General features: G+C 37.2%; 4 protein-coding genes across 7 annotated transcripts; 1 reads left to right on the forward strand and 3 right to left on the reverse strand.

The window, feature by feature from the left end:
* Nucleotides 607-2,140, reverse strand: LOC109949296 (calmodulin-like). Its single transcript, XM_020564627.1, has 2 exons — nt 1,999-2,140; nt 607-1,088 (listed from the first exon to the last, which is right to left on the reverse strand). Exons 1-2 carry the CDS (start codon nt 2,072-2,074, stop codon nt 925-927), a joined length of 240 nt encoding a protein of 79 aa, XP_020420216.1. The 5' UTR covers nt 2,075-2,140; the 3' UTR covers nt 607-924.
* On the reverse strand, nt 6,250-7,228 carry LOC109949082. 2 transcript variants are annotated; one of them, XM_020563362.1, is made up of 3 exons: nt 7,055-7,228; nt 6,773-6,921; nt 6,250-6,612 (listed from the first exon to the last, which is right to left on the reverse strand). In XM_020563362.1, exons 1-3 carry the CDS (start codon nt 7,058-7,060, stop codon nt 6,594-6,596), a joined length of 174 nt encoding a protein of 57 aa, XP_020418951.1. In that variant the 5' UTR covers nt 7,061-7,228; the 3' UTR covers nt 6,250-6,593. The 2 variants fall into 2 exon arrangements, with proteins under 2 accessions (XP_020418951.1, XP_020418952.1); XM_020563363.1 differs by having other exon boundaries at nt 6,769-6,921.
* Nucleotides 8,336-11,600, forward strand: LOC18776016 (formyltetrahydrofolate deformylase 1, mitochondrial). Of its 3 annotated transcripts, XR_002271555.1 has the most exons (9): nt 8,337-8,566; nt 8,689-8,801; nt 9,244-9,394; nt 9,498-9,571; nt 9,670-9,829; nt 10,168-10,266; nt 10,380-10,466; nt 10,605-10,732; nt 11,251-11,359. XR_002271555.1 is itself a non-coding variant. In XM_007209290.2 (8 exons), the coding sequence occupies exons 1-8, from the start codon at nt 8,417-8,419 to the stop codon at nt 11,395-11,397; spliced, it is 981 nt and encodes a 326-aa protein (XP_007209352.1). In that variant the 5' UTR covers nt 8,340-8,416; the 3' UTR covers nt 11,398-11,600. The 3 variants fall into 3 exon arrangements, 2 of the variants coding, with proteins under 2 accessions (XP_020418953.1, XP_007209352.1); XM_007209290.2 differs by lacking the exon at nt 10,605-10,732 and having other exon boundaries at nt 8,340-8,566; nt 11,251-11,600; XM_020563364.1 differs by lacking the exons at nt 10,605-10,732; nt 11,251-11,359 and having other exon boundaries at nt 8,336-8,566; nt 10,367-10,462.
* Nucleotides 12,290-12,960, reverse strand: LOC18776216. The gene is made up of 2 exons (XM_020564729.1): nt 12,691-12,960; nt 12,290-12,490 (listed from the first exon to the last, which is right to left on the reverse strand). The coding sequence occupies exons 1-2, from the start codon at nt 12,958-12,960 to the stop codon at nt 12,290-12,292; spliced, it is 471 nt and encodes a 156-aa protein (XP_020420318.1).

Below are 18,123 nucleotides of genomic sequence, written 5' to 3' on the forward strand. Positions count from 1 at the left end.
AGCACTTTCATGGAGATTAGAAAATGAATATGAGATAAGAAACTACCATATAGCTAGGTGATTATTGAATGGGAGTGGTTTGATGTGTCGTTGTTTGCGTCGAATGTTAGGAAATTCTTACATATTTGTCCATCTAATTATGTGAGGTGATTTGATACTAATATGGTCTGTTCATTAATCATCTCATAATTGGGTTTACTATCACACCGTGAATCCCTTATTTTTAAATCAAGTTTATATAATTCAGAACATTGAATAAAACTTTTGGGTTTTTGTACTATTGTCCCATGAACTTCGATTTGTGTATCGTTTTGGTGCATGAACTCTTATTTTGTCACAATTATTAGTTTGTGATTAGTACATACCTAAATAAGCACATTACAAGACAATGATCATTTGGTCTAGTAACACTTAATGTTTATTTTATTAGAGGATATTTTGAGTACAAATTTTATGGACGACAATTGTTGATTAATAAAAGGTCATAGATACTTTTAGGGGCATTATTGCACCCTTTCCCTCCTTCCATTTTCTCTTTTTATTTCTCATCCTTTATTGGGCTGTCCACAAACACCCACCCCCAAAACGAAGCTAGGATTAATAGTTCGTTTTTCCTCTTTCTGAGTACTTGGACGAAATTAAGGAAAAAACTTTTTTTTTTTGGTTACAAAAATGAGAGAGAGAGAGAGAGAGAGAGAGAGAGAGAGATAGAGAGAACAAAATTGCATTAAACCTTTGTAGAATGATTACAAAATGTTAAGGAGTATCACTTACCCTTTTATTATGAACAAATAAATATCTATCTTAGAAAGAGTGAAAAATTTATAGATGTACTTGTCATTATTTTGACAAATGTGAGTATTTGAATAAAATAATCACATAGGGGTTTGATTATTATGTTGGCAATAAGAATAATAATAATAATCACTGAGCGTTCATGAATTTTGCCATGAATTTCAAGAATTGATCAAAACGAACCCTCCCATCATCACCGCCCATCTGTTGAATAAATTCTTCCAATTCTTCCTCGGATGGGTTTTGCCCTATTGAGGTCATTACATTGCTCAGCTCATCGGTAGTGACAGTGCCTGCAAATAAATAAATAAAAATAAAAATAATGTATTCAAAAGCACATGAACCATTTTCTTGAACGTCTTTTTTGTCAATCAAAAGTATGAAATGATGGCTAAGGGAACTTGAGTTTTAGAACTAACCAATGAAATTTAAATATTAAGGTTGATTTAGTAATTTAATTCAACATTTCAACACATATTTTCTTTGTATTTTTATGATTGGTACGTAGTGGTCACTGCGTGTATAACATGTTATGATCTTTCTTGTATGCATGAAATGAGAAAATTTTAGATGAAATCCGCTGTATACAATTAAGGGCAGAACAATGATAACAGCTAAACTGGGCTGTAACCCAGTGAGCCTTTTGGGGATTAAATATAGCCCAGTAGATTAAAGTACAAAAAATCTATTTCTTTATGAAACATGTACACTTTTTCAAGTCTGTTATAGAATATATTTTTAATTTGATAATTTGTGTTTTTGGGTTGCATTTAATATTTATTTGTCTTATGTTAAAGTTTTTTGAAAATTAGCATTTAGCCATACACTCAAGATCCTAAGGTTCTAAGTTCGATTTCCCCCCTCCTCAATATTGCTTGTATAAAAAAATAAAAACAAAAACTTATTAGAAATAAGTCAATGGAACTATGAACTGGCATGATTTATATGATTTAATGTATACTTTTATTTCTAGAAAGACTATAGAAACTGGAAGTAGCAAAAAATAATTATCATTATATTTTAGGCTAATAACTTTAGTTAGCCCATCCATTAAAAAATTCTTGGTTCCCCCTTGTATACAACCATGTGTTTAGTCATATACAATCAGTAATAAAAGACTGAGAAATTTAAATTGAGATGGTAAAACCTAATATATATATATATATATATATATATATATATATATATAAAGAGGAATCTAACCATTGCCATCCTTGTCAAAATTGTTGAAGGCTTGCTTGAGCTTCTCGACTTGATCATCACTCAATTCGTGAGACATATTTCCTTCTGTTTTTTTTTTTTATAAAGAAATATATAGAAACTTCTGTACTGTTTTTCTTTGATGTCTTTTTGAAAGCTATGAAAGAAATAGAGCAAAATGGAGGTATTTAAAGTGTTCAAATTTCTCTCTTTGCAACTGTGAATGAATGAATGTAGTTGTTTAAATGGATGGCAGTAAATCTCGCTGCAGCTTTTACCACAATTATTTATTTTTAACTTTCAACCTCTGGTGAAAATGCAACACTTAGAATTTTGACTCGGTTTGTTGGGGGTCTGTTGGCTTGGCACCTCCTCCATCCAAATTTTTTCTTCATTTTTATTGAAATGTTCATTTTACATAATTTACTTTTTAATTTTTCTAACAGGACCACAAATAAATTGAAATCTCAACAAAAAAGGAATTTGCACTCTAAAAATAATTTCTTATATTTCATTAAATAAAATTTATGGCATCTCCTCAAGTACAAAATATATTGATTAATGAAAAATAAGAAAATTGTTATGGACTCAAAGTTGATTGAGTTACATCTTCTTCATGGGAAATTCTATTTGGAGCTAAATTATTAGTATTATTAATCACATTTATTTATTACATGATGAGTGAAAAATTGAATGCAAATGGAAGCACTTATTAATCTTCATCATAAAGCCTATTTAAATTAGAGGTATCTGAGCCTCTACATTTAGCCACTATGTATTTACCCGCATTTCACAAGATCTTAACCATTCTAATAATCTAACAACTCAAGATATGACATGTCAATTTTTAACTTTTGATACCTATCTATTTAATTAACTCCAACTTAACACCATTAACCCTAAACCACAAGGTGTGGTGTGGTTGGCAAATTGCCACCTCTAACTAGCGGACTACCTGGTCCCTAACTGGTAGGGGTTCGAAACCAATTGAGAGCACTTTGTGGCCAGGGACAAGCCGAACCCCAAGTGGAGATTAATCCAACTCTTCAATTGTGGGGACATCTCGTGGTATATACCAAAAAAAAACAAACCCTATACTTATCAGCAACCACTCATGACACAGCCCACCCCACCCCACTCACGGCAACCCCCTTCCCTCCTATAAAAAACCATATAATTAACTCAAACTTGAAATATTCCAGAAATTGATGGGTGGAGACGTTTCATAATTGTTTATGAGTGTTAGGTAATTTGGTTTGGGTTAATTGGGTAAAAAGTGTGGGGTCTTTTTATTCCAACAGCCTAACAAATGAGCTTGGGCTTTCGAAAAGAGAAACATGTATGAAATTGCCCCTTGAGTCTAAGTTCAAGGATCAAGCCCCAAGAGTATTTTGAAAGGGTAGCTGAGCCTTAGGAAACACCTTGGTCTGCTTCACCAACGAAACCAACAGTCGCTTACAGATAAATTCTTGGCTTGGCATGAGAAGCTTGTGACATGGGAGCTGAGCATTCATGAGTTTAGCATAAAAGAGAGAAAGGAGTAAGATGGAAGAACAAAGCATGAAATTGAAGGGTTCTAGAGGGGATGCTTGCCTTCGATGAATTCTCATGGTTGTTGGGAGGCTTGCAGCAACTAAGGTGAGTTGTTTTTGCTGGGTCGGAAGTGACTCCTTTTATAGACACTGAAAACCTTAATTTTATCAAGCCACCCTCTCCCCTTTTCCTTCACTTTCTTCCATTCCATTCCATCTTATTTGGTGAAACTTCCCTAGCCTGAGCATGTAGGCATGAAGCTTTTTGGAGTTCCAAGGTCCTCAAGCAGCTGGACTTCTCCATGTGGGTGAGGAGCCACCCACTTTTGTTTCTTGTTTTCTCACCAAAGCTTGAAGAGGAAAGAATGGGTAAGAGTGCTTGGTCAAAAAGGTGATCAGCACATGGGTTTGCTTGGTTTTGGTGGTTTGGCTGTGATCTGGTTTTAATAGAGATGTACAACATTGGATATTTTATAAGGTGCTGGGCTGGGCTGTTTTGTTTCCAGCGCTTGTAAGTTCCCTTTGATTTCGTTAGGCTGCTGGAAGCTTTGGCTGATGTGGGATTTTATGGGCTATTAGGTTTTCTTAAGGTGATGGACTACTAGGTTTTCTCTCATGCTTACCCATATATTTGGGCTCAAGGAATGGGCTTGAGTTTTGGTGCTCCCAAGTAGCCCAAAACTTCCACTCCTTGGACCATCAATGGGCCTCGTGAATGCTCGTAACCATCCATACCACAACCCGCTCAGCAAGCCCCAGGCATTCGCGTGGCTTAGGCCCACTTAAGCTTGTAGCGTGGCATGTTGCTTAAATAAGAATTTTCCACTTGATGTTGTACTGGGTCAAAAATATATTTGAGCCCAGCCTTAAATTTTTTGGGCCTCAACAAAAGGCCACCATGATAAGACGTAGTTCTTGCTTTTTATTGCATTATTATGAAAAACATATTAGCTGGTTGTTTGTTAACATGGTTGTTAATTCATAAAGAACAAGAAAGGTTGGCTGTGAGTAGGGAAGGGGGTTTTGCCGTGAATGGGGTGGGGTGTGTCATTGATGGCTGATAGGTTTATGGTTTGTTCTTTATTATTTTTTATTTTTTTTATTTATTTATACTTAACGCTGTTAAATTGGAGTTAATTAAATAGATAGGTGTCAAAAGTTAAAAATTGAAATGTCATATCTTGAGTCGTTAGATTATTAGAATGATTAAGATCTTACGAAATGCGGGTAAATGCATAGTGGCTGTAAAAGCTTGGGTTTGATGAGGTTGATGTTTTGGTGTAAATATAATCTCACACTTTTGTTTTTTATGAACAATACAAAATATTAATGTCTGCCATCACTCGTTATTGCCTTGAAGTGTTGTTGCTAGAGCCATGGCCTTGAATATGCACAGGGTGCTCTGCCCGCTTGGTTCTGAAATTTCGACTTGTTAACACCATTGTTAACATACCTCATATATTCCAGGCCAAATTACCCAAAAGAAAAGAGTACCTATAATCACATGAAACATGAACGCCAGTTGCTAAGAAACTGTTACAGTTAGGCATGTGTTCCACCAAGGTCATCGTAGTTTCGATTTTAGCAATTTTATTTTAAATTCATCATTGAAACCCTCATTTCTGTTAATTGAGTGCACGGCGTAGTCACGTGTTGCGCACATGTTCATGTAGTTTGGCCAAATTTACACTAAGGTCACTCTATGCCACTTCCCATGTGCGCAACTCGAATCCATGCCGTCCACTCAATTGACAGAAATAAGAATTCGCAATTGGATTCATCCACTCAATTGATGGAAATACGGATTCCCCATCGGATTGCAAACCGAAACCAACTAAGCATGAATCTTAAAGTAAATAACGGACCAAAGTATTTTCAAACCTTAAGAAACAATGCAAACATTACAATTCCTCCCAGTCCTGTTTAACATTCAATTCATACTTCTCCCAATTTGGGTTAACTACCAGCAAAAACTTAAAACCGTCAATTCTAACAGGCATGTCTTGCAGCTAAACTGAACCAGAAGAAGATGATAAAATAGAAAACCACAAGAACCGCAACATGCATTTTATTTTGGTCTCTCTCCCTCTTCTTCTCCAACATAGAATATACAACTCACAAGAACCATTCAACTTATTCTAATAAACTCTTCTAGCATTTCAGACGAAAACCAAAAACATGAAAGCAATGACAAGACCTTGAATTGCTGAATGCCACTACTACTCAGAAAATTTCATTTTGACCAGTCGATAACTGGGTATTCACACAAGTAGGATACTCATCTCAGTCCACCAGCTGATCAAATCCAAACAAAACTACATTCAAGTTTATTGGTGAGATTAGTAGTGTCACACCCACCACCTTCATACTCAACTCAGCTAACACTTTTATCCCAACTTATTGGAGTCATCTACAGCTTATTGCTGCTCGGAATTACCAAACTGTATCTTCTCTCGTGGATCTTCCTATCATTACTCACTCATCCCACCACTTTACATCAACCAAAAATCACTTACATCAAACACTTCAATGTATCCACTCTCTTAGTAATAAACCAATTCAAATTGCATCTTGTAAAAGCATACCAGAACACACAAGGAACCACAAAAAGCATGTCCTGCATTATACAATGATAGACAGAAGACATTCTAATCATAAGTATCGTTTCTCATACCCAAACAGATTCAGATCTAAATTATCATACGGCTCAAAACGAAAAGTATATCCAACAAATTATCTACACAACCTTATAGCAATATGACATGATTGTTCAGTGGAATTAAAAAAATGTGAAAAATTATTCCAGGCAAATGGGTATTTGATAAATGATACGCATCAATTCTAGCTGCATAACTAAATCAAGAGGTACAAAAACAGAAAACCAAATGCATATATCATTGTACAAAATCTAGTTAAAATTCCAAATAACCCATATAACAGATATGAAGTTTCAATGAATTTACACTTGTAAATGACGGATCCATCAATGGCCTTTGCTGCTTTTCAACTTCACCACTCAATTACACGAAAAATCGAATCCGAAATTCCTGGAATCTCAGTATCTCTCTATATTAAAACTTTGTTCCTGAAATACCAATCAAAACAAAAATCCCAAATTAGATTCAGAACAAATACCTAAACTTGAAGTTTGCAAATTTTGGAGACGGGGGCAATTTGAGAAATATGGGAAATTTAGGGGAGGGGGGAAATGGTGAAAATGCAAAATCTGAAAAAGGCACACCTACGTCTGTTTGGAGTAGGAAGAGGAAGAAGGAACACGCTTGTTACGGAACATCATGTAACCGACGGGTAAGACTACTCCGATCATCATGATGGCCGCTCCGATCACGTATCTCAGTGGGCTCGGCGGTTCCACCTCTATCAATCTCCTGAACTGCACCGGACAGGATCACAGCCCCTCCATTATTTTTAATTTTATATAAATAAATAAATAAATATAGATCTGGATCATAGAAGAAAAATAGAGAGAGAGAGAGAGAGAGAGAGAGAGAGAGAGAGAGGGTTACAGGCATTGTTGGGGCTCTGAAGATTGAGAGAGCGAGAGGCCGTCCGACGGTGACGGCGACGGTGACGGTGGCGGAGGATCGTTTACTTTGACGACGGGAAGGAAAGGATCGGCCTTGAGCCCTTTGTCAGGAATCAATCGCTCATCAATTCATAGTTGCTCAACATCTCGTCGTTTGGTACTGTGATCTTACTTTTGGGAGCGTTGGATGGGCTTAGCCCAGCTATGTGGCGCCAAGGGAGAGCCCAATAGCAACCTTAGTCAGTTCTCTACCAAGCCCAACTTTGTTTTCTTCTTGCCTTTTTATTTGTTTGTTCTTTTATGTAATTTTCTTTTACGCAAACGATATTGAGGGAGGGAAGAATCGAACGCATGATATGGAGAAGGCACAGAATCAAATAGTTTCTTGGATATACTAAACATAGATATGCTTTATCCTTTTTAAGTGTTTTCAAAATTCCATGGGCAGTCATTTTGTATCAAGTAATATGCATTTCGCTAATGATCATTGAATTCAATAACATTAGTTTATATTTTATTAGAGGAAATTCTAAGTTTAAATATCATGATCGATAATTATTGAATAAAAAAACTCCTGCCATCTATGATTTTGCTCCTTGTCATGTGGTAGTTGTGGGTTATAATAAATAATGAACCATAGTTGCATCAACAAATGGTTGGCCAAAATCATGCTAATCATGTGATCAGTTATAAATGTGGAATAATTTTAGAATGGAAAATACTGAGAAGATCATCTTTAGATACTAACTTGTCTATCATGATGGGACATATTGTATTGATGGGCTCTACCTCTATTAGAAAGATGATACACAAATTGGTATATATAGTTGGTCTCTCTAGCATCCCCTTTTAAAATCGTTGAATTTCTTCATCGAATTACCAAAGTGATTTTTCAATATCTTATTTATGATAAACAATTGAAATTTGTAGTGAATATAATTTCGAATAAGTGAAGCACTCTAATTATGTATAGTATTACTAAGCTCTTCGTGTTTTCTTGAACAAGTAATATTGAAAGAAGAGGAAATTAACAAAAGACTACGGGTGTATGGATAATGGATTAATGCTCTTTACTATGTGATCAAAGATCGCAAGCGATTGGTGTTAGCTCAAGTGGTGATCGAAGAGAGGTGTGGAAGAGGACTATTGTAGTCTCTATTTTTTTGGAAAAAACAAAAATATTAGTTAATTTCCTTTTTTTTTGGCAAGTGGCAGTGGGTAAGTCACTGACTTATGACTCGGTTGCAAACCAAACGACACCTAACTGGACGACGTATTTGTGGAGGTGAAGGCCAAGCGCGCCACCATTTGCATTTGCAGATAGATAGAGCGAGCGATAGAAATGAGCCTTGTCCAAAGAGCCTCTCCAAGCCTCCCCAAGCTTTTTGGATTTGCAAAGAGGTCCTTCAAGTCCTTGAGATTTCCGGGTGAGCCCCTCGACCCTTCGTCTTCTCCCATCCTCTCCTACGGAATCCATGTCTTCCATGCCCCCGTAAGTCCTATCCTCTTTATCTCTTCTCGCATCGCAGTAGCTTCATTTTCCTTCGTCTTCTTTTTTTTCTCGGGAACCAAATGGGGATGAGAAAATCGAAAATGGGTGTGTTTTCTAAATAGGATGCAGTTGGGATTGTGGCCAAGCTCTCGGATTGCATTGCTTCTAAAGGTGGAAACATACTCGGTGCCAGTGTCTTCGTGCCCGAAAACAAGCACGTCTTCTATTCCAGAAGGTACCTTTTGCTTTTGCTGTTTGATATTTTTTGCCAAATTTCTCAGATTTCATTTGCAAACCGAAATAAATAAATAAGGAATTTTTCTGGTTTTGTTTGGATGGATTGATTGATTGATTATAAGTGCCAAAGCTTGGAATGAGTTTCATTTGATTGTTTTTGGAACTGTGTAATATTGTTAGGATGAAAAATCTAGTGATTCAACTAATGAATTTTATTATATTTATTCAAAGAAGAAGAAGATTAAAATATGCAGAGTCAGCTTTTCAAAGATGACTTCGAAAGAAATGGAGCATGTCGATTTGACAGGTTGCTTCCAACAATCCAACATTAGTTTTTCCAGAGCCGGCTATTGTTTGATGCAATATGTTGAATTGTACGAACTCTGTGATTAGATAGAACCATGAGACAGCTGAAAATCTAACCGTCTGCAACTTGGCAGTGAATTTATTTTCGATCCCATTAAATGGCCAAGATCGGAAATGGATGAGGATTTCCGTAAGCTGTTGACAACATACTCTGCGATGAGATCTGTTGTCCGGGTTCCAGATCACGACCCCAAGTATAAGATTTGTATCCTTGCCTCAAAGCAGGTGTACCACACACAAATGTTCTTATATATGTACACACCTAGATACCCATGTTCTTATAAGTTCTAATGTTGTGTATATTAAAACTGTCTTTATGTTGCTGCAGGATCATTGTTTGGTTGATTTGTTACATCAGTGGCAGGAAGGCAGACTTCCAGTAGACATAACTTGTGTTATAAGGTGAGGTTTTTGGAAGTTTCACTATTGTAGTTCATATTTTGGTTTTCATTCAGAACTTTGACCATGGTTGCACTTCCTTGTTTTCCTTTTCATTCCAGTAATCATGATAGAGGTCCAAACACCCATGTGTCTCGCTTTCTTGAAAGACATGGTATACCTTATCATTATCTGCAAACAACCAACACTGACAAAAGAGAAGGGGAGATATTGGAGTTGGTTCAAAATACTGATTTTTTAGTTCTTGCCAGGTACATGCAGGTAAATCAGGTTACAGAATTCTGTGTTCTCACCATTTCATTTCAATTATCACTTAACTTTCTAAAACAGCCATGGGTAAAAGGTGTTGAAATTGAAGTTTGCAGTGCTGACTGAAGGAACAAGCTTCTTCTTGTTCTTTCATTCTAGAACTAGAAGTCAAAGGATAGTAAACTTTAGTACCAAAAAGGATAGTAAGCTTGAAATCTATCAAATCCATTAGTGTCCGCTACTTGAAGGAAGAAAACAAAAGAATAAACAAAGTAGACATATTGCAGATTTGTTGTAAAAGATTAATATTGTAGTATCTACGAACTAAAGCATTGTTTTCATTTCCACAGTTATTATCTGGCGATTTTTTGAAGAGCTACGGAAAGGATGTAATTAACATTCATCATGGCCTTTTGCCATCATTCAAGGGTGGAAAACCATCTAAACAGGTTCACACTTCTTGTCCTTCTATGTGTTAAAACATATTGTTGCCATTTTAAGTATATCTATGCTTCCATCCTAACTGTCTATGCATGTTTAATTTGGTAGATTATGTTCGCAGGCTTTTGATGCAGGGGTGAAACTTATTGGTGCAACAAGTCATTTTGTCACCCAAGAACTCGATGCTGGTCCTATTATTGAACAGATGGTAAATACAAATTTTTTACTGCTGCTTTTAATTTTGCCCAGTTCTGAATCTCTGACCATACAGGCTGATTTTCTGTGGCGATTATTCTCATTTTTGCTGCTATTTGAAAGTTACACCCTTTTTTACTTTTTTTCATAGAAAGCTTTGGTTTTTCCTGGGCAAGTGTGAGATGGGAACATGATGACATCAAGTTAAACAACTGAACCAAGTTGCATAGAACATGGATCACATTGAAAAGCACGACTTTGCTACCCACCAAGAGCGTGGTGGGTTGTGGTGGGATAGTCTTAGTTCAGATTATATATCTTACTTTTAGAAGTTAAAGTGCTTTGAAATGCTCGATAGTCAGAATCTTACTAAAACACAAACTTATGTGAGCCTAAAACTTTTAGTAAAATGCTTTCAATGCCTTGATCCCTCATTAATATTCTGTTCTGGTAATATGAAGCATGATTATAAAATTTTATCTCATACCCTGATAACATCATTACTCAGCTTTGTTGGTTGTTGCATCGCATTGTATAAATTTTTTGTAGAGTTTAATATTTAGTGGTCGAAAGAAAAGTATATGCTGCTGAAGAACTTGTGCAAACTTGCTGATTTCTGGCTTCTGTAAATTGTTTAAGACAGACATGCTTGCATTTTAGATTATGTGTTCTGTGTGCAATGCCCGTCTGTGGGACCTGGAAATTAGATTTATTACCAAGCATTGATATTCAATTATGTGTATATTGTAACTGTAGCAGCTTATAGAGTTTACAATACATTCAACTTCAATATGCAGGTTGCAAGAGTTTCACACAGAGATAACTTGCAGAGTTTTGTGCAGAAGTCAGAGAACCTCGAAAAACAATGCCTTACGAAGGCAATCAAATCGTACTGTGAGCTGCGAGTGTTACCTTATGAGGATAACAAGACTGTTGTATTTTGAGGGAAAAAAGAACATACTTCTGAGGAGAGGTGGCTGGCATCTGTTTGTACATTGTATCATTCTTATAAAAAGTTGAAAATACATATTTTCTGCCTTTAAGGGCACGCAAATGAAAATTATAGTTATTGAGGGCCCACAGGTTGATTATGAAATTGGCTCTATGCATGTCATAAATCATATTTTGAGGAGTCATTTTATTGGGATGATTTTTGTTTGAACTCCTTATTTGCGTGGGTAACTGCGCGAACTTAAAAGGCAAAAAAGCAAATAGTTGGGTCTAATTTAGAACCATCCCTTTTATTTTGTTTCTATAAAAAGAGATATTTTCTTCTGTGTTTTTCCTTTTTTCTTCTTTTGGCATGCAATCTATTCATCTTTAGCACCAGCTGAAGGAATTTCAGCCATTCCCCTATCATAGGGACTAATGGCAGCATTCTTTCGGTAACCTTGATTTCAAAGCCGATTCTCCTCGCGAAGCTAAAGAAAACTTTGTATTACTTAATGATCAATGGCTTAAAACAACTGGAAGACAAGACCATGTTGCGTAGCAATGTCATTTTATACATGTATGCACTGTCACTCATTGGCAAAAAGTAAAGAAGCAAAGACAAGAAATTCATTACTTAGTAAATTTCTGTGCATATTATGATGATTCTTCAAGAATTCTCTTAATCTTTTCATTTGGAGGCTGAAATTTTTGCTTTCTTTTGTTTACTTTTAAATATGAGCAAGTGCCTGAAGAAGCAGCTGCTGTAAGAGTCATAAGGTCACCAGGACTTTGAATGTCCACTGCTGATCTAACAGCAGATGCCACACGGCCATTTCAATGCAATGCGATGCCAGCAACTCTGTAGCCAAAGCCAAAGCCATGGTCCTTTTTGAGCCAGAACCACTAGAGTTTTCTGCTGCAGTCAGTTACAGCAGCCAAGGCAGCAACAACTCCTGCAATGGAGACAGCATAATGCACTCGTGCTCTTTCTACCCGTTCCTTATCTTTCTTCTTCACTGTGCTACTAGTGAACTCCTTATGGTGGAACCATTTGCCCATAGACTTCGTTCTCCGAGTATTAACAGACTTTATAATCTTTCCTGTCTGCAAGAAAGAATCAGAACAATTAGAAAACAGAACTGAACTTGCAATTCAGACTTACAACTATTGATAGAATGTGCCATCCCACTCCTTAGTTTCAGGAATACTTAGGCAATTCAATAGCAAGCCATGAATGAAGGGGACCAAATTAGGGACATACTGTACATGACTACATTCGTTGGAGTTAAGGGAGACTAGCTTACTAGTTGTGGCACAACAGTTGCTTCTGGGAATTTGTCAGGACTTTTTTCAAGTAAAATTTGCTTCTGCTTTTGAGCAAGAGCCCTTGAGATTTCTGAAGCAGAAAGACTCCATGACCTTGACAAAAACTCCATAGGCTCCTGTGGTGTTTGTGGCTGAGGGATTGCAGGCAAGGTTGCCACTATTTTCATCTCCATAGCTTCCTCTACTACATGTTGTAGCCCATGCAAAGAACCAGCACTCTTCCAAGCTGAAAAATAACCACTTTCCATTTCTTAATTTCAAGTTGTGGTCTTTCTCCAGACAGTTGTCAATAATAGGTCATATAGCCAAGCCTATCAGAGGATGCCACGTGGCCAAGTAAGGTTGGGGCACTCATATACCGATTCGACCAAGTTGACCGCCCGAGGTACTGTTAATAGGTCTTATAACCGAGCTTATCAGAGGACGCCACGTGGCCAAGTAAGGTTGGGGTTCTCATGTACCAGCCCGACCAGGTTGACCACCCCAAGTCCACTGTGACGTCGTGTGACCAGAAAAGTAGAAGCGCTAGTATACTGACCCAACCAGATTCATGTCAGACCAAGTCACTTCACGCACCTAATACCAGCATGGTGGCTGAAAGAGAGCATTTAACGTGTTTCACATCCAAGCCAGGTGTTGTCTTACTACTTGGTCCCTGATAATCAGCATAGTGACTGGAGTCCATAACCACTCTCTAATCCCAGCATTAGGAATGGCTAAAGGTCTTCCATTTTTGCTAGATTAAAGGAGATTGGAATGGCTAAAGATCTCTCCTTTTGCTAGATTTAAGGAGATATGATCTCCCCTTCTCCCTCTATAAATACTCTTCACCTACATTGAGACTAGGGCAATAACTCCATTCTCCAGAAAGCTCCATCCATTCATTCTCAAAAGAAGATCATCAGTTCTATCTTTAACTTAGGCATTGGAGTGGATTTGGCTGGTACCATACCGGTCCTTCCCCCTTTTGATTGTCTAGCTGCTTGAAGTGTGCAAGTTATCCTGGAAGATCGATTCAACCCAACAGCCCGAAGTACGTTCAGGTCCTGACCCGAGTTAGGACCCTCGTCCAACAAAACTAGTCTCCCTATCAACAAAAATGTTCTAATTAATCAAAAAAGCTTTTCTTCTTTAGGCCACCTCCACCGCAGCCCATTTTGCCAGGGCAAGAGGCCCCCCAAGTGGGGTTTGGACCTCCAGCGCAGGAGAAGTAGCCTGGGCAAGCACTGGGTCCCACCAGCCCTGGCAAGCCCAAAGGCAGATCTTGTTTGGGCTTCAGCCCGAAGGCGCTGATGTCAGGAAGCAAAAAAATTCAAAAAAATACATATGAAATTCATTTTTTTTAAATATATGAAATTCATTTTTTTTAAATAAAAAAAATTACCAAAAATTTATGGATGTTTTCCCTATAAATAAATAACAATTTTTATTAAAAAAATTCAATTTCTAAATTGTTTATATTTTGTTGCATATTCTTTTTTTTTTTTCTTGCCATTGCCCTAGCCTTTTGGGATGGAACCAAAAAAGGCAAGGCTGCCACTATTCACGTGAATAGTAGCAGCCCTTGCTTTGCCTTTGCCTTAACCTTTTAGAGCAACTCCACCCATGAGGGCAAAGTCTAAGGCAAGGGCAAGCAAGGGCTGCCACTATTCACGTGAATAGTGTCAGCCTTGCCATTTGTGGTTCCACCCACAAGGGCAAAGTCTAGGGCAATTCCTATTCATTGTACTTTATTTCCTATTTTTTTATACTTTAAATCATTAATTTTGATAATCTTTTGTAATTAAATTTTCGGATAAGATTTTCGGATGAGAATCTCGGTTGCCACGTATCTTATTCCAGATAAAATTTTCGGATATTCATTAATAAAAATTATAATCTCAGATTTCCGATAAAATTTTCACCCTCTAAAATTGTGCCACGTGTCCCATGTCAGATAAGATTTTCAGATATTTTAAAAAAATTATAATCTCATATTTCAGATAAGATTTTCACCCTCTAAAATTATGCCACGTGTCCCATGTCTGATAAGATTTTCAGATATTTTTTTACAAATAGTGATCTCAGATTTCAGATAAGATTTTCACCCTCTAAAATTGTGCCACGTGTCATCTCTATCTTCTGAATCCCTCTATAAAACTACACCATCAACACCACTCCTCTCACACCATCTCTGATATATTCCTTCATTTCTCAGATTTTACAAAACACATTATACTCTCAATGTCAAACTTCAGGAGGGTGTTGGAGAGGCAACAGAAAGAATGGGAAGAAATCCGGCGTAGACGTGAGGAAGAAGATCGGGACGCCGATGAAGAAGAGAAAGAAATGCTTGAAGTAGCGGCGGTGTGTATGATGAATCAATCAAGCCAACACCATCGTCGTCGTGCCCCGAATGTGGACAGACGCAGAGAGTCTCGGGGTAAGAATCTCTTGGAGGATTACTTTATCCCAAATTCGTTATATCCTGCTCATAAGTTTCGAGAGAGATATAGAATGCAGCCACATTTGTTCCAAAAAATCATGCATGATATTTGTAATTACGACACATACTTCATTCAAAAGCATGATGCTGTTGGAGTTTTGGGTCTTATCCCGGAGCAAAAACTTACAGCTGCTTTGCGGATGCTTGCTTATGGGGCATCTGCAGAGCATGTGGATGAGATTGCAAGGATGGGAAAATCTACTATCCTAGAGTGCTTGGTGAGATTCTGTGATGCAGTGGAAAATTTATACACGAGGGAGTACTTTCGCAAACCCACTCCGAGGGACCTGCAAAGGCTTCTACAAAAAGGCGAGGCTCGAGGTTTCCCAGGAATGATCGGAAGCATCGATTGCATGCATTGGCAGTGGAAGAATTGTCCTACTGCGTGGCAAGGAGAGTATGGGAATTGGAAGGGCCAAAAAAGTATCATTTTGGAGGCCGTAGCTTCATTCGACACTTGGGTTTGGCATGCCTTTTTCGGGGTTGCCGGATCTCAAAATGACCTCAATGTCCTTGGTCAATCCTCAGTGTTCGACGAGGTATTGCGAGGTCATTCCCCTCAGGTCACATACCAAATCAACAATACCGTATACTCTGGTGAGTACTACCTTGCCGACGGAATTTATCCTAGGTGGACGACATTCGTGAAAACAATTCCGAATTCCCAATCCGAGAAGGAAAGAAGCTTTGCTTCCTTTTAAGAAGGTTACAGGAAAGACGTGGAAAGGTGTTTCGGTATCTTGCAAGCTCGTTGGGCAATTATCAGGGGTGCTGCTCGGATGCTAGACGAGGAGGTGCTGAGGAGTATTATGATGACTTGCATCATCCTCCACAACATGATTATGGAGGATGAGTATGACTACGATGCTCCAGAGGTGTTTGAACCCGATCCTATGAACATGGCGTTGACAAGAATATATGAAAGGCCGATGGGACCAAATGGACTACCAATGGAGCCCGAACCGTTACTTCAGGATGGTCGATTCAACAACCCCATGATTGATCGTTATCAAGAAATGCAATCTTCATATGTTCACGAAAGACGTCAAGTTGACTTGATCGAGCACTTGTGGCAGATGAAAGGCAATCATAATGGATGAAGGCTAGATTCGTGCTTTGTTTGGAATTATGCTTTGTTTTTAATTATGCTTTGTTTTTGTGTGTGGTGTTTTGTGGAATTATTGCGAGGTCTTTTTTATTATTATGCTTTTATGTATGGTTTGTTTTGTGTGTTGTTTGCAATAAATGAAGGTTTGTTTTTAATTAATCTTTGTGAGGAATGCTCAAATGTTTTTAATAAATAGTCCAATTATTGAATGCTTTTTTGATTGAATAAAAAAGAAACAATACAACAAATTAAAGGATAATACAACAATTTAAAAAAAAATACAACAATTATAAAAAAATACAACAATACAATCTAATGGTTTTCATCATTTAGCCAATCCGTATTGCTAGGTCCGTCGTCATGGAAAAGTTTTCTTCTCATCACATCCCTTTGTTTATGTTTCCAATAGGCCTTTGTTTCAGGAGACATATGGCTCGTATCCATGGCCATGATTTTCATCTCTCTGTCATCGTCGTCTTTTTCTTTTGCATGTTGCTTTTCAATTGCAAAGGCTTCCAATCGTGCCTTGTCCGCTTCATCTCTCCTCAAGTCTCTCTCAAATCTTAGAGAGTTGTTCTTAGCTATTTGCTCGAATATTTGAATACAATCAATGTTCGAAGTGGCCCCTCTCTTGGCCTTTGCCGCCTTTCTCCCAATAGGTCTCGGCGGACGTGGGAGTGGTGACTCCGTTTCCATTGGGGAGTCCAATGGCGAATTGGTTGATGGCGATTCGTGGAGCGGCGTCTCATGCAACATAACCGGGGGTGCAGTAAGAATAATTTTGAATCTGGAACAATCCTTGACAATTTCCCAACATTGGAAATGCACAAAACTTTTTTTCCCTTGCCCCATGGCACCGAACCACATTTGTGCTTGTATGATCTATTCAAAATAAATAATTGGAAGTGCATTAAAAAAATATACAATGCAAGAAATTATAAACTATTTTGAAATGCAAGAATAAAATTGATTATGTAAATAAATATAGACAAATTGAAAATGCAAAAATAAAAATAAAGATTATGCATGAAATTATAAACTATTTTGAAATGCAAGACTAAAATTGATTATGTAAATAAATAAAGCCAATTAGGAAATGCAAAAATAAAATAAACATTGTGCAACAAAAAGAAATAGAATATGCAATAAAAAAAAGTTACATTAAATTGATTAAAATGGCAATTAAAAATATTTTACCTCATCGGAAAGATTTTGACCGCTCCGAATGTTCTCCTTCGCTTTTGTCAAGGCATTTCTCCATTTTCCTAACTCTTTGTTTAGAAGTTTCCATCTACTAGACAAAGCCATTTCGGTCCGAATGGAACCCGATCTTTGACAAAATTCTCCATGAATTTTGCTCCACATATGATGGAACTTCATCTCATTGCCCGTGATAGGGTCATGACTAACGTTCACCCAAGACTCGCACAACACAATATCTTCTTGGGTTGACCACGAGCCTCCGATTTCGACAGAAGATGCCATTTGTTTATTTTCTACAAATGGAAAGTAGTACAAAAATGTGAGTGGATAGTAAAAAATATTGGAAGGAGAAGAGTTTGTATGGAATTGGTGTGGAAAGTGGAAAATATGAGTAGAGAGTAAAAAATATTTGAAGGAGATGAGTTTGTATGGAGAATTGGTGTGGAAAATGAATAATGTGAGTGGATAGTAGAAAATATTGTATGGAGAAGAAATTGTATGAGATTTGTGTGAAAGTAGATAAAATGGTAGGTATTTATAGGGAAAAAATACATACTTTTTGGTATTTTTTTAAAAAAAATTCAGATTTCCGATTTTTAGATTTTTTAATTTTTT

Source organism: Prunus persica, chromosome G5 (assembly GCF_000346465.2).
Source record: "Prunus persica cultivar Lovell chromosome G5, Prunus_persica_NCBIv2, whole genome shotgun sequence".
Lineage (NCBI taxonomy): Eukaryota > Viridiplantae > Streptophyta > Magnoliopsida > Rosales > Rosaceae > Prunus > Prunus persica.